General features: G+C 41.1%; 1 protein-coding gene across 1 annotated transcript in view; it reads left to right on the top strand.

Moving 5' to 3' along the window:
* TTN (titin) overlaps positions 1-13,642 on the top strand; it is a 283,596-nt gene that overhangs the window by 87,599 nt on the left and 182,355 nt on the right. Inside the window, exons 70-94 of the mRNA XM_067026386.1 lie at positions 725-1,003; positions 1,117-1,404; positions 1,559-1,837; positions 1,928-2,206; positions 2,310-2,588; positions 2,702-2,989; positions 3,114-3,401; positions 3,944-4,225; positions 4,487-4,765; positions 4,885-5,166; positions 5,317-5,595; positions 5,689-5,976; positions 6,145-6,423; positions 6,518-6,796; positions 6,898-7,176; positions 7,316-7,603; positions 7,747-8,034; positions 9,322-9,603; positions 9,824-10,102; positions 10,522-10,803; positions 10,917-11,195; positions 11,715-12,002; positions 12,118-12,396; positions 12,510-12,788; positions 12,878-13,156. Coding sequence (XP_066882487.1) covers positions 725-1,003; positions 1,117-1,404; positions 1,559-1,837; positions 1,928-2,206; positions 2,310-2,588; positions 2,702-2,989; positions 3,114-3,401; positions 3,944-4,225; positions 4,487-4,765; positions 4,885-5,166; positions 5,317-5,595; positions 5,689-5,976; positions 6,145-6,423; positions 6,518-6,796; positions 6,898-7,176; positions 7,316-7,603; positions 7,747-8,034; positions 9,322-9,603; positions 9,824-10,102; positions 10,522-10,803; positions 10,917-11,195; positions 11,715-12,002; positions 12,118-12,396; positions 12,510-12,788; positions 12,878-13,156 — 7,050 coding nt within the window. The remainder of the gene's footprint in view (positions 1-724; positions 1,004-1,116; positions 1,405-1,558; positions 1,838-1,927; positions 2,207-2,309; positions 2,589-2,701; positions 2,990-3,113; positions 3,402-3,943; positions 4,226-4,486; positions 4,766-4,884; positions 5,167-5,316; positions 5,596-5,688; positions 5,977-6,144; positions 6,424-6,517; positions 6,797-6,897; positions 7,177-7,315; positions 7,604-7,746; positions 8,035-9,321; positions 9,604-9,823; positions 10,103-10,521; positions 10,804-10,916; positions 11,196-11,714; positions 12,003-12,117; positions 12,397-12,509; positions 12,789-12,877; positions 13,157-13,642) is intronic.

Here is a 13,642-nt window from a genome sequence, read left to right as displayed (position 1 = left end):
GATACTGGTAGAATCTCCTGTTTTGAATTTCTAGAACTATATCAATCGTCACCCATTTCAAAGGTTTAGGGGAAAGGCCCTTTCAAACACTCTTTTCTGTGTCTGTGAGCCTAACAAAACTGAGCCGTCTCTTTTATTATTTTCTTGGTGGGTTAGGAGATGTAATCATGACTACCTTTTGTTGAAGCATGAAAAAATTGGGAGCCCAGCATATGCTACAAGGAAATTTTTTCCCAAAGTAATAGTTGTTAAAGCTGACAAGAACTCCGAAGATCAAAGTTTGATAGGAACGACTTGCACTTCCATCTTTGGGCATATTCATTTTCAATTTTGCCATTGTTTGGATAACAACTTTCAAAAAAATGTCTTTAGCACCTTAAAGTAGAACAGAAATACTGAGTAATTCATAACAACGTGTAGGCTTTGTTCTAGAGAGGGTCAAGTGCAAATCAACATATATCGACATTGATTTGTACATTGAATTGTTTTGGAAGTCAACTAATGCACCAACATATTTCTTAATAATAACTCATATAATTTCATGACAGGTAATTATGGAATCACATTTTAAGGTCTAGAGAAAGAGAGAGAGAGAGAGAGAGAGAGAGAGAGAGAGAGCCCTAAGATATCCATATCATTGGAAGAAACAGTGTTAATGAATTTGATAGTAGAAACAAGGTAAAGGTAACAGGCTTTGACAGATGGCTATCACATTTTATTTCAGAGCCTGCGGTCATTGTCGAGAAGGCAGGTTCGATGACAGTGACTGCAGGAGAAACATGCACTCTGGAGTGTAAGGTGGCTGGCACTCCTGAACTCTCTGTCGAATGGTACAAGGATGGAAAGCTGTTGACCAGCAGCCAAAAACACAAATTTAGCTTCTACAACAAAATCTCTTCCTTAAAGATTCTCTCCGTTGAAAAGCAAGATGCAGGCACATACACTTTCCAGGTTCAAAATAATGTTGGAAAAAGCAGCTGCACAGCTGTGCTTGATGTTTCAGGTTAGTTCGGATATGTTCTTCCCATCACTTAAGCAAATTCCTTTCACACGCTTTCTTCTCTCAAGTGTCTTCTATTCTTTCAAACCACGAGTCTCTTGCCTCTCCTCATGCAGACCGAATGGTTCCTCCCTCTTTCACACGAAGACTGAAAGATACAGTTGGGGTGCTGGGTACATCTTGCATCTTGGAGTGCAAAGTAGCTGGATCATCGCCTATCTCTGTTGCCTGGTTTCATGAGAAAACCAAGATTGTCAGTGGAGCAAAGTACCAAACTACGTTTTCAGATAATGTCTGTGCGTTGCAGCTGAATTCTCTGGACTCATCGGACATGGGCAATTACACATGCGTGGCTGCTAATGTCGCTGGGTCTGATGAATGCCGTGCTGTGTTGTCTGTACAAGGTCAGTGTTAGATGCTCATACCCTTTCTTATGAGTTCCTCTTTGGGTTCATATCCAGGTTGACACACATTCAAAAGTGCTCTTCTTTTTGATTCAAAATTGCAACTAAATTCGATGCTTACAGGATCTTATCATTGTCCTCCTTGTCTATGTAGAACCACCCTCTTTTGTGAAGGAACCTGAACCTTTGGAAGTACTACCAGGCAAAAACATCACCTTCACAAGTGTCATTAGAGGAACACCTCCATTCAAGGTTGGCTGGTTCAGAGGTGCCAGAGAACTGGTGAAAGGAGACAGATGTAACATCTATTTTGAAGACACCGTGGCAGAACTGGAATTATTTAATGTCGACATATCTCAGAGTGGGGAATATACCTGTGTGGTTTCTAACAATGCTGGCCAAACATCCTGCACTACCCGTCTCTTTGTAAAAGGTTTGCTCCAGTGCATTTGTGCTTCCTACTTTTTAAGGGACATCTTTGTGTTTTCACTGTGTTTAACTGCTGTGCTTTGTCACTCCCCAGAACCAGCTGTATTTGTGAAGAAACTAAGTGGTCACTCTGTAGAACCAGGGAAGTCCATCATTCTGGAGAGCACCTACACTGGCACACTCCCCATTTCAGTTACCTGGAAAAAGGCTGGTGTGAACATTACACCATCTGAAAAATGCAACATAGTCACAACAGAGAAGACCTGCATCCTGGAAATTCTGAATAGCACAAAAGGAGATGCAGGACAGTATTCTTGCGAGATTGAAAACGAGGCAGGAAGGGATGTTTGTGAAGCTCTGGTATCTACATTAGGTGTGTTTCTTATTCTCAAACGATTGGCATTTGTCTAACATGAGGCATGGTTTGTGTGCTTTTCTTTAATTCCAGTTGCTGACTGTGAATCTTTCCTCTTTAGAACCACCTTATTTTGTTACGGAACTGAAGCCTCTGGAGGCATCAGTTGGAGATTCGGTTTCTTTACAATGCCAAGTTGCTGGGACACCAGAAGTTACAGTGTCTTGGTACAAAGGCGATACCAAGTTACGATCAACTCCTGAATACAGGACCTATTTTACAAACAATGTGGCCACACTTGTTTTTAATAAAGTGAACATCAATGACAGTGGAGAGTACACATGTAAAGCAGAAAACAGTATAGGGACTGCTTCTTCTAAGACTGTCTTCAGAATTCAAGGTGATTATATTATTTTAGAAATTAAGAAGTTTCTTTTTTCCTTGTCTTCACTCTTTATGGGGAAATTTTTATTTCATCTACTAACGCCTAAAGTATTACTTGTCTTCCGACAGAGCGCCAGCTCCCACCTTCCTTTGCAAGGCAGTTAAAGGATATCGAGCAAACTGTTGGGTTACCAGTTACCCTCACTTGTCGACTGAATGGCTCCGCACCCATCCAAGTGTGCTGGTATAGAGATGGGGTACTTTTACGAGATGATGAAAATCTACAGACATCATTTGTAGATAATGTGGCAACTTTAAAAATTTTGCAAACAGACTTGAGTCACTCTGGCCAATACTCCTGCTCAGCTTCTAATTCACTTGGAACAGCGTCTTCCAGTGCTAGACTGACAGCAAGAGGTTTGTTCCCATGTTACTCTCTCTCTTTGCAAACCATGATTTCTTATTCATTGTCAAAGTAGAAATGGCCAATAAAAAAAGAGAAAAAAAAAAACCCATGTTGCCTTTTCTTCCCATCTTTCAGAACCTAAGAAATCTCCCTTCTTTGACATCAAGCCTGTATCTATAGATGTTATTGCTGGGGAAAGTGCTGACTTTGAGTGTCATGTTACTGGTGCTCAACCAATGCGAATTACTTGGTCAAAAGATAACAAGGAAATCCGTCCTGGAGGAAACTACACAATTACATGTGTGGGAAACACTCCCCATTTGAGAATTCTTAAAGTAGGCAAAGGAGACTCTGGTCAATATACTTGCCAAGCAACCAACGATGTTGGCAAAGACATGTGCTCAGCTCAACTCAGTGTAAAAGGTATCTTCACATGGCGTTTACCAATATTGTTCTTTCCCATGTTGTGTAATTTTCTTTGAAAAGTTTCTTTAGTTTTTAAATGTTCGAGATAAATAACTGGATCATGTTGGAATTTGTATGTTAGTGGTGGAGGCAACATTCATCAAAGTTCTGTTTTCTCTTTATTTTGTTCTTTAAGTTAGTGTATCTCTAAGAGTAGTCTTATCAGAGGGTTGTTTAATTGAAATTTGTTAAATGTTGTTTCAACTCTCTCTTTTTTCGCTCTTTCCTATTATATGGCATTCTGACTTACCATTTTGATCAAATACCTCTATAATACATTAACTTACATGTTTTAGTTTCCGTATCCAAACTACAAAGATTAACTTGCCAATTAAACTCTCTATTAAAAATATTAAAAGTTTATTTAATAGAAAAGATAATATATTTTAGCACAAAATTCTTAGAAAGTACATATATTCTTACTAATAAACCAAATTAAAAATGTATTTATGGACTCTTCAGCTACAAACGTAAGCTGTTTTTTTCCTTTGACTTACTAGAACCTCCAAAGTTTGTTAAGAAATTAGAAGCTTCAAAAGTTGCAAAGCAGGGAGAATCCATCAAACTGGAATGTAAAATAAGCGGTTCCCCGGAAATCAAAGTTTTGTGGTTCCGAAATGACGGTGAACTTCATGAAAGTTGGAAATACAACATGTCATTCGTGGATTCTGTGGCATCGCTCACCATCAATGAAGCCAGCACAGAGGATAGTGGGGACTATATCTGTGAAGCCCATAACGGTGTCGGAGATGCCAGCTGCAGCACAGCCCTGACGATTAAAGGTTAAACATGCTAAGTTGCTTTCTTTCTTCCTTCTCCTCTGATCTGGATTCTTTCTCAGCAATGTTCTGAACTCCAAAATAAAAAGGCTAGTTAAGGGGATTTGCTTGCAATTCTTAACCTAGTTTTTATGACTAGTCATTTATTATGTTAGTATACTGTCCTATGGTCACACCAGGCACTCAACGGTTTAGACTCTAAAATATTTTTTTCCTTTTCATTAGGCAAATGCTCTCATCACTTATCTTCTTTTCTTCTGGTAGCACCTCCTGTTTTCACCCAGAAGCCTTCTCCAGTAGGAGCCCTTAAAGGTTCTGATGTTATCTTCCAATGTGAGATTTCGGGAACCCCCCCATTTGAAGTGGTGTGGGTTAAAGATCGAAAGCAAGTTCGGAGCAGCAAGAAATTTAAAATCACTTCGAAAAATTTTGATACAAGTCTCCACATCCTTAATCTGGAAGCCGCCGATGTAGGAGAATATCACTGCAAAGCTGCTAATGAGGTGGGAAGTGACACATGTGTTTGCACTGTCAAGTTCAAAGGTTTGTATCCATGGGCACAAAATTATTTATCTCTTGCTTTCATCTTTTCTTGCTTGACCAATAATGTATGTGGCTGTGATTCTCATCTTTTTTCTCTAACCACAAATTTCTTTCATTAGAACCCCCACGGTTTGTGAAGAAGCTAAGTGACACCTCAACCCTCACTGGGGATGCCGTTGAGTTACGGGCCATAGTGGAAGGCTTCCAGCCCATTGCTGTCGTCTGGCTGAAAGATAAAGGTGACATCATCAGAGAGAGTGAAAACACTAGGATTTCATTCATTGATAACGTTGCAACACTCCAACTTGGGAGCCCAGAAGCATCTAACTCTGGAAAATATGTGTGCCAGATCAGAAACGATGCCGGAATGAGAGAGTGTTCAGCAGTCTTGACTGTCCTAGGTTAGTAACAAAGTACAGCCTGAGAAAAAAATCAGGTTGATTGACCCATGATCAGTGCCTGCACGTATTATTCTTAGCCAATAATATACTGATTATACTCTTAGTTTGAAAGAAGACTTTGTGTTCAATGCAATATACTACTTCTTCCAGAACCAGCCAGAATCATAGAGAAACCAGAACCCATGACTGTCACTACTGGAAATCCTTTTGCATTAGAGTGTGCAGTGGCTGGGACACCAGAACTTTCAGCCAAGTGGTTCAAAGATGGGAGAGAATTATCTGCAGACAGCAAACATCACATCACGTTCATCAACAAAGTGGCTTCACTTAAAATCCCTTGTGCAGAAATGAGTGACAAGGGGTTATATAGCTTTGAGGTGAAAAACAGTGTTGGTAAAAGTAACTGCACTGTGTCTGTCCACGTTTCGGGTGAGTAGTATGAGGTTTTTGTGAATATACCGTTTTTCCTGGGGTAGAAAATAAGACTTCTCTTTCAACGGAAAACTACCCTTCTCCATGTAGATCGAGTTGTGCCTCCTTCCTTCATCCGCAAGTTGAAGGACACCAACGCCGTCCTGGGGGCCTCGGCGGTTTTGGAGTGCAGAGTCTCTGGCTCCACGCCCATCTCCGTGGGCTGGTTTCAGGATGGAAATGAGATCGTTAGTGGGCCTAAATGCCAGTCCAGCTTTTCGGAAAACGTCTGTACTTTGAATCTGAGCTTGTTGGAGCCCTCCGACACAGGCACATACACATGCGTGGCCGCCAACGTGGCTGGGTCAGACGAATGCTCGGCCGTCCTGACTGTCCAAGGTCAGTGCGCAGGGGCCAGGCTGCTGCGTGACTTAGTGCCTGCCTCACAGGGGATTTCTTTATTTTGTCTTCGTGTGTAGTCTTAATTCCCTTTTCTTCAAGGAGCAAAAGCACTGCTCAATTGGATTTCTTTTTTCTCTTGATCTCCCCCACTCCTGGGGTATCTAGAACCACCATCTTTTGAACAAACCCCTGATTCTTTGGAAGTTCTCCCTGGAATGAGCCTCACATTCACCAGTGTCATTAGAGGCACCCCGCCTTTCAAGGTCAAATGGTTTAAAGGCAGCAGGGAACTGGTGTCAGGGGAGTCATGCAGCATCTCTTTGGAAGATTTTGTCACAGAACTGGAATTGTTTGAGGTGGAGCCATTGCAAAGCGGGGACTATTCTTGCCTCGTGGCTAACGACGCTGGCAGTGCTTCCTGTACCATGCATCTTTTTGTGAAAGGTTTGCTCTTTTCTCCAAAACGTGTATCTTTAGCACTCTTTTCTGATTCTTTGTTTGAAGATGCCACTTCTGCCCTGCTGTTTTCTCCTTATAGAACCAGCCACCTTTGTGAAAAGATTGGCTGACTTCAGCGTCGAGACAGGAAACCCCATCGTTCTCGAGGCCACGTTTACCGGCACACCTCCCATCTCGGTGAGCTGGATGAAGAATGAGTCCCCCCTTACACAATCTCGGAATTGCAGCATTACCATGACGGAAAAATCTACGATCCTGGAAATTCTTGATAGCACAATAGAGGATTATGCACAGTACAGTTGCCTCATAGAAAATGAGGCCGGTCAAGATATTTGTGAAGCGCTGGTATCTGTCTTAGGTGTGTTGACAGTTACCTCTTCTTATTGCTCTCTTTTCTTTCTTTTAAAACATCCTCTTTTAGCTAGTATGATTGATTGATTACCATCCTTTCTACCTCAGAACCACCTTATTTTATTGAGCCTCTGGAACACATGGAAGTGGCCGTCGGAGAACCTGTAACTTTACAGTGTAAAGTGGATGGAACCCCAGAAATTAGAATTTCTTGGTATAAAGAACACACAAAGCTACGATCAGCTCCTGCATATAAAATGCAATTCAGAAATAATGTTGCCTCCTTAGTAATCAACAAAGTGGATCCCAGTGACGTGGGAGAATACACGTGCAAGGCCGAAAACAGTGTGGGGGCAGTGGCTTCCTCAGCTGTGCTCGTTATCAAAGGTGATGATGGTTCTCTTAACAAGTCTTGCTGTGTGTTGACAGATCCACTTTCTTAAAAACGTCACAATGTTAATGGGTTGAAGTATGCTGCGGGTGTTTTCTCTCTTGTAAATAAGGATTGTCTGTGACTCCCTTCCAGAGCGCAAACTTCCACCTTCCTTTGCAAGAAAACTGAAGGATGTTCAGGAGACCCTTGGCTTCCCAGTTGCATTTGAATGTCGCATCAATGGCTCAGAACCTCTTCAAGTGTCTTGGTACAAAGATGGGGTACTTTTGAAAGACGATGCTAATTTGCAAACATCTTTTGTTCATAATGTAGCAACTCTTCAGATTTTGCAAACTGACCAGAGCCATGTTGGTCAGTACAATTGCTCGGCTTCTAATCCTCTTGGGACAGCTTCATCCAGTGCGAAGCTAATCCTCTTAGGTGAGTAGCTCATCACATTACCCTCTTCATCATAAAGCAGTTTCACTGCTCCGGGCCACCAAAGGTCTGGTGCCACTTAGTTTCTGCTCCACATCTGGGAGCATGAAAACTGAAGTCACCATGTTGGTCTTCATTCTTTTCAGATCATGAAATACCTCCTTTCTTTGATCTAAAGCCTGTGTCAGTAGATCTTGCTCTTGGAGAAAGTGGTTCTTTTAAATGTCACATAACTGGAACTGCACCAATCAAGATCACTTGGGCCAAAGATAACCGAGAGATTCGCCCTGGAGGCAACTACAAGATGACTTTGGTTGAAAATACTGCCACTCTGACGGTTCTCAAAGTAGGCAAAGGCGATGCTGGGCAATACACCTGCTATGCAAGCAACGTCGCTGGAAAAGACTCTTGCTCTGCTCATCTGGGTGTACAAGGTACTTGTTCAAGTGAAGTAGTAAGGTCTCATTTCAATGTCTGAAAATATAGGAGAAAGCGTGTGCTTGAAAGATAACGTTTAGGACTATGGTCTAGGAATTGGAAGTGATTGAATAGATCCAGAGTCTTCTAAGTGGGAGCAAGTTTTTTATAATGTTTATTTAAAAAAATATAAAACTGGTCAAGCATGGACTAAAGGTCCATTTTCAAAGGCTGAAAATAGAGACTAGAGGGAGAGTGAACAAAAACTTTTCATGGAATTGCAAGAAAACTCAAGTTTGAAAGATATTATCTTCGGACAATAAAAGGAAGTTGTTTCAAATGACTTACTTTCCACATTAGTTTATAAATTAATGGATTTTGTTCCTCGAGGGGCTAGTAGAACCGCAAACTATCAAGCCCTTCAAGAAGAGTCAGATTGTGTCAACTTCTTTTCCTCTACTAGCCCCACTTAAATAACAGTGGAAGCCAGGGGACTGGAGAGTACATCAATATCTGACATCGTGGAAGGCAACCATGTCTCTCTGTAGCATGTTCAAGGCTGCTGTGGTCAGAAATCAAACATTTAACTCAATGAGCTGCTGGTCTAACCCATGAGAGCATTTTTAAGGGTTTTTCTGGTGACAGTTTATAAATAGCTTCAAATTAAAACAGAGTTAGATTTAGCAGCCCATGTGCTCTGTGATATATTGCTAATTATTTTTATCTCCCTGAACTTGAATTTTTTTATTCAGTTAATGAAGAAAGCGGTTGCTCTCCCCACTTCAAAGGAATATTATGAAGGTTGAAGAAATATCTATTTAAGGCCTATAAGAGAAAATAGCACTTTAAAATATTAAAATAGCTACTCTGGCTACTCTGGCTCTTCATGGTACATAACTGATATCTTCGCAGCCATAGGAAATAGACCATCCTGCACTAGTTCACATACAAACTAGTTCACTAGTTTCAATCCCTGTAAAACGTAGTGTGATTTCACCAACAGATACACACTCTGACTGTGATCTCACACAAAGTGATTCTTTTGCTGGTAGGAGGATTGCACAAAAGTGTTAATGTCTCTTCCTCTTTCCTTTTGCAATAATATTTGATGTGGGTGCTTGCAAAAATATATATATTTTATAGGAATTTTCTAGTTACGTTTTACCTAACTACTCTTCCTTGAACTGCAGCAAATAAGTTTGTTTTCCAGAGCTAAAGACCTCTCTGTTTGATTTTTCACTTCATCCTGAATTATATGTGTCTTTCCCATCTCTTCCCTTGTGTTTTCTGTCTTGCTTCCATAGAACCCCCCAGGTTCATTAAGAAGCTAGAACCTTCAAGAATCATGAAACAAGGTGAATCTACAAGATATGAATGTAAAGTAGGAGGGTCTCCAGAAATCAAAGTTTTATGGTATAAGGACGAGACTGAAATTCAAGAGAGCAGTAAATTCAGAATGTCATTCCTTGACTCCGTGGTGGTATTGGAAATACACTCTCTCAGTGTGGAAGACAGCGGAGACTACACGTGCGAGGCCCGCAATGCAGCAGGCAGGGCAAGCAGCAGCACCTCCTTAAAAGTTAAAGGTCAGCTCCTACCCTCCTTTCATATTTTTCACGTTGGCTTCCTCCTAGTTGTCCTCTCAATTCCCTGTTTGACTGTCCGTCGAGGTTCTAAAAATGTTAAAGGACACAATAGAAAATCGAGTGTGATGTTATCTCTCTATGGTGGAATGGAAAACTGATTCTTACTTGTAACTACATAGTTACAGAACACATCCTAATTTTCCTTTTTTCCTAATTTTAGAACCACCCGTTTTCCGCAAAAAGCCTCATCCCGTTGAGACGCTGGAAGGAGCTGATGTTCACCTTGAATGTGAGCTTCAGGGCACCCCCCCGTTTCAAGTTTCTTGGCATAAAGACAAGAGAGAACTTAGGAGTGGCAAGAAGTACAAGATAATGTCTGAGAACTTCCTGACGAGTATTCACATCCTGAGCGTCAGTGCTGCAGACGTTGGGGAGTATCAGTGTAAAGCCACGAACGACGTGGGGGGTGACACCTGTGTTGCTCCCATCACTCTGAAAGGTTAGAACGACTCCATCCTTTTCTGCTTAGTTTTCCTTCTAACTTTAATACCCTGTTGGCCCCGCAGCTCTTACCCCAACCTTTACCGCTAGCTGTCTTGTACTTTTCCCCCCTCTCCTTTCTAATTCCTTTTATATTTAGTGCACATCCCATCTCTAAATCCTACTAATTACCCTTTTGGATAATTTTCCCAGTAGGTTTTGATTGGATTTAGAAAGCCAGAGAGGCCAAGGTGTTCGACTCTTTCTACTTCGTACAAACTCTAATGCATCTCTGCTCCCATTCACCAAAACTGCCTCTTCTTTAAGAAATAGAAACAATACATGGTCACCAGTTTGATTCCTAGCATTCATAGCTGTGAGGGAAATACTCATAGCCCCACACATTTTAAATCCCTGACTTTGCCTCTTTTTCATCAGCACCACCACGATTTGTGAAGAAGCCCAGTGACATTTCTACCATCGTTGGTGAAGAAGTTCAGCTTCAGGCTGCTATTGAAGGCACTGAGCCCATTTCCGTGGTGTGGTTCAAAGACAAGGGGGAGATGGTCAGAGAAAGTGACAACATATGGATCTCTTATTCAGAAAACATTGCAACCCTACGGTTTTCAAGAGCGGAAACAGCCAATGCCGGGAAATACACCTGTCAGATCAAAAACGATGCCGGAATGCAAGAGTGTTTCGCCACAGTATCCATCCTCGGTTAGTACAGATAGAATGTCATCATGAATAGAAGACACGCACTTACCAGTACTTGGGTCTTTAGTTTTTCAATGTGATTTTAACATTTGAACACAATTTACATCTCGTTCCAGAGCCTGCAGCAATTGTGGAAAAGCCAGAATCCATAAAAGTGACCACAGGAGACACCTGTACCTTGGAGTGCATGGTCACTGGCACACCCGAACTCACTACTAAGTGGTTTAAGGATGCAAAAGAGCTGACAAGTGATAGCAAATACAAAATAAGCTTCTTCAACAAACTCTCTGGCCTTAAGATTATTAACGTGGCCCCCAGTGACAGTGGGGTGTACAGTTTTGAGGTGCAAAACTCTGTGGGCAAAGACAGCTGCACAGCCTCAGTTCATGTTTCAGGTTGGTTGGTTGGGCTTTTGTTTCAATGTTATTATAGTATGGTTCCTGCTTTACATATGTGTGTATGAGAAACTCCACATTCTACTGCGTGACATGAGTCTGACATCCTCTGAATCAGCAAAATCAGAGGTAGTAGACCTATAGAGTTAGAAGAAAACAAAGACCAAAAATTCTATCCCTTTCTTTTGGAGGAATTTCCACAATTCAGGGTGGAAGGAGTAACACTTAATCCCTGGATAAGGAATAAGGGTATGTGGTCTTCTACTGTCACTTATGCTGGAGTAATTCTTCACATAATGATTCACAGCAAAGAGAGACCAAAATTCCTAATAAGTCAACTAGCGCATCTTGTCCACTGATTCTCAAGGCTTTCCACAGTGTGACCCCCCTGGGAACTCTGTGATATCCTCACAGAAGAGCCAAATGGATCTAGGCATATTCCATCAAAAAGACAATAATTCTCTCTTCAAATCATTTTATAACTGATGTCCTCGTTTGTTTGATTTTTATCACATTCAGACCGAACGCTTCCTCCTTCGTTCACAAGAAAATTGCAAGAGACAAATGGTCTGTCTGGTTCCTCAGTGGTAATGGAGTGTAAAGTCTATGGATCCCCTCCAATCTCCGTCTCCTGGTTCCATGAAGGAAACCAGATCAGCAGTGGAAGGAAGTACCAGACCACCCTGACGGATAACACTTGTGCCTTAACTGTGAACATGCTGGAAGAATCGGACGCTGGTGACTACACATGTATAGCTACTAATGTGGCTGGTTCTGATGAGTGCAGTGCTCCTTTGACTGTGAGAGGTCAGCTAAAAATAACAGCAAAATAGAATTGCATTTCATTATTTATTCAACATTTTTGTCATCAAAATTCAAAAGTAGTCAACTTTTTTCGGTATGTATGTGCTTTTTTGTTTAGAACCACCATCTTTTGTTCAGAAACCTGATCCCGTGGATGTTTTAACTGGAACAAATGTAACTTTCACAAGCCTTGTAAAAGGAACACCCCCGTTGAGTGTCAGCTGGTTCAAGGGTAGCAGTGAACTAGTACCAGGGGACAGATGTAATGTGTCTTTGGAGGATTCAGTTGCTGAACTGGAGCTGTTTGATGTAGATACATCACAAAGTGGAGAATATACCTGCATCATTAGTAATGAAGCTGGCAAAGCTTCTTGTACAACACATCTATATGTAAAAGGTTTGTTTGACTGCCATTCTGCATTTTTACAATTAATATACGTGAAGTAATAGGTGTGCCTGTATCTGTGTGTGTATGTGCTTTATTTCATATTTTCAATTTGCCTGCTACAGCCCCAGCCAAATTTGTGAAGAAGCTCAATGATTACAGCCTAGAGAAAGGAAAACCCCTGATCCTAGAGGGCACATATACTGGAACTCTTCCCATTTCAGTTACATGGAAGAAAAATGGCATAAATATAACTCCTTCTCAGAGGTGTAATATAACCACAACTGAAAAATCTGCAATCCTGGAAATTCCAAGCAGCACAGTGGAGGATGCAGGACAGTACAACTGCTACATTGAAAACGCTTCTGGGAAAGACTCCTGTTCAGCACAAATCCTGATACTAGGTTTGTTACGATTGCACATTTGTATCTTTATATACAAATAACCATCCTGGCATGTCTCCTTCATGACTGGTTGTCTCTCTTGGCTGCAGAACCACCATATTTTGTCAAGCAGTTGGAGCCTGTGAAGGTGACCATTGGAGATTCTGCCTCTTTGCAATGCCAACTTGCTGGGACCCCTGAAATTGGGGTGTCCTGGTATAAAGGAGATACGAAATTGAGACCCACGACTACCTACAAAATGCATTTTAGGAACAATGTTGCTACACTGGTTTTCAACCAGGTTGATAGTAATGACAGTGGAGAATATATCTGCAGGGCTGAAAACAGTGTGGGAGAAGTTTCTTCATCAACTTTCCTGACTGTTCAAGGTGATTGCAATATTTTTTAAGTGAATGAATGTGTTTCTTTTGAACAAGATTTAAAATATCTGGCGAGGGTCTTCTTTTTAGGAAAATCTTTCCAAATGCAAAACTTTCTACTTAAGTAGTTCTGCCTACAAATTAGCAGTTTATCTTTTTTGATCGCCTTTACAGAGAGAGATAAAATGACTAAATCTTCAGTTGGAAGGATCATGTCATCATTTGTCTCTATAATTAAATCTTTCAGAAAAATGAGTAACCATATTTTTAAAAATTCCACCTATGGGTGTCTCATGCAGATTGCTAGAAAGCAGTCTTAAAAAGTAAGAGAATCTGCTACGTGCCAGAGATGTACCTTAAGCCAATCAGTTTCTCTGTTGGCTTACATATTTTTACACCTACCATGCGTCAGCGTGGCATCAAAGTAAAACTTTTGCTCCAAAAATTTACCTGCTTTTCTTTGAGTCCAGGTTAATTCAAGATATGTGAATACCT

Source organism: Kogia breviceps, chromosome 2, assembly GCF_026419965.1.
Source record: "Kogia breviceps isolate mKogBre1 chromosome 2, mKogBre1 haplotype 1, whole genome shotgun sequence".
In the NCBI taxonomy this organism is placed as follows: Eukaryota; Metazoa; Chordata; class Mammalia; order Artiodactyla; family Physeteridae; genus Kogia; species Kogia breviceps.
Note: the sequence above shows the minus strand (reverse complement) of the source record. Positions and strands in the feature narration are given on the sequence as shown.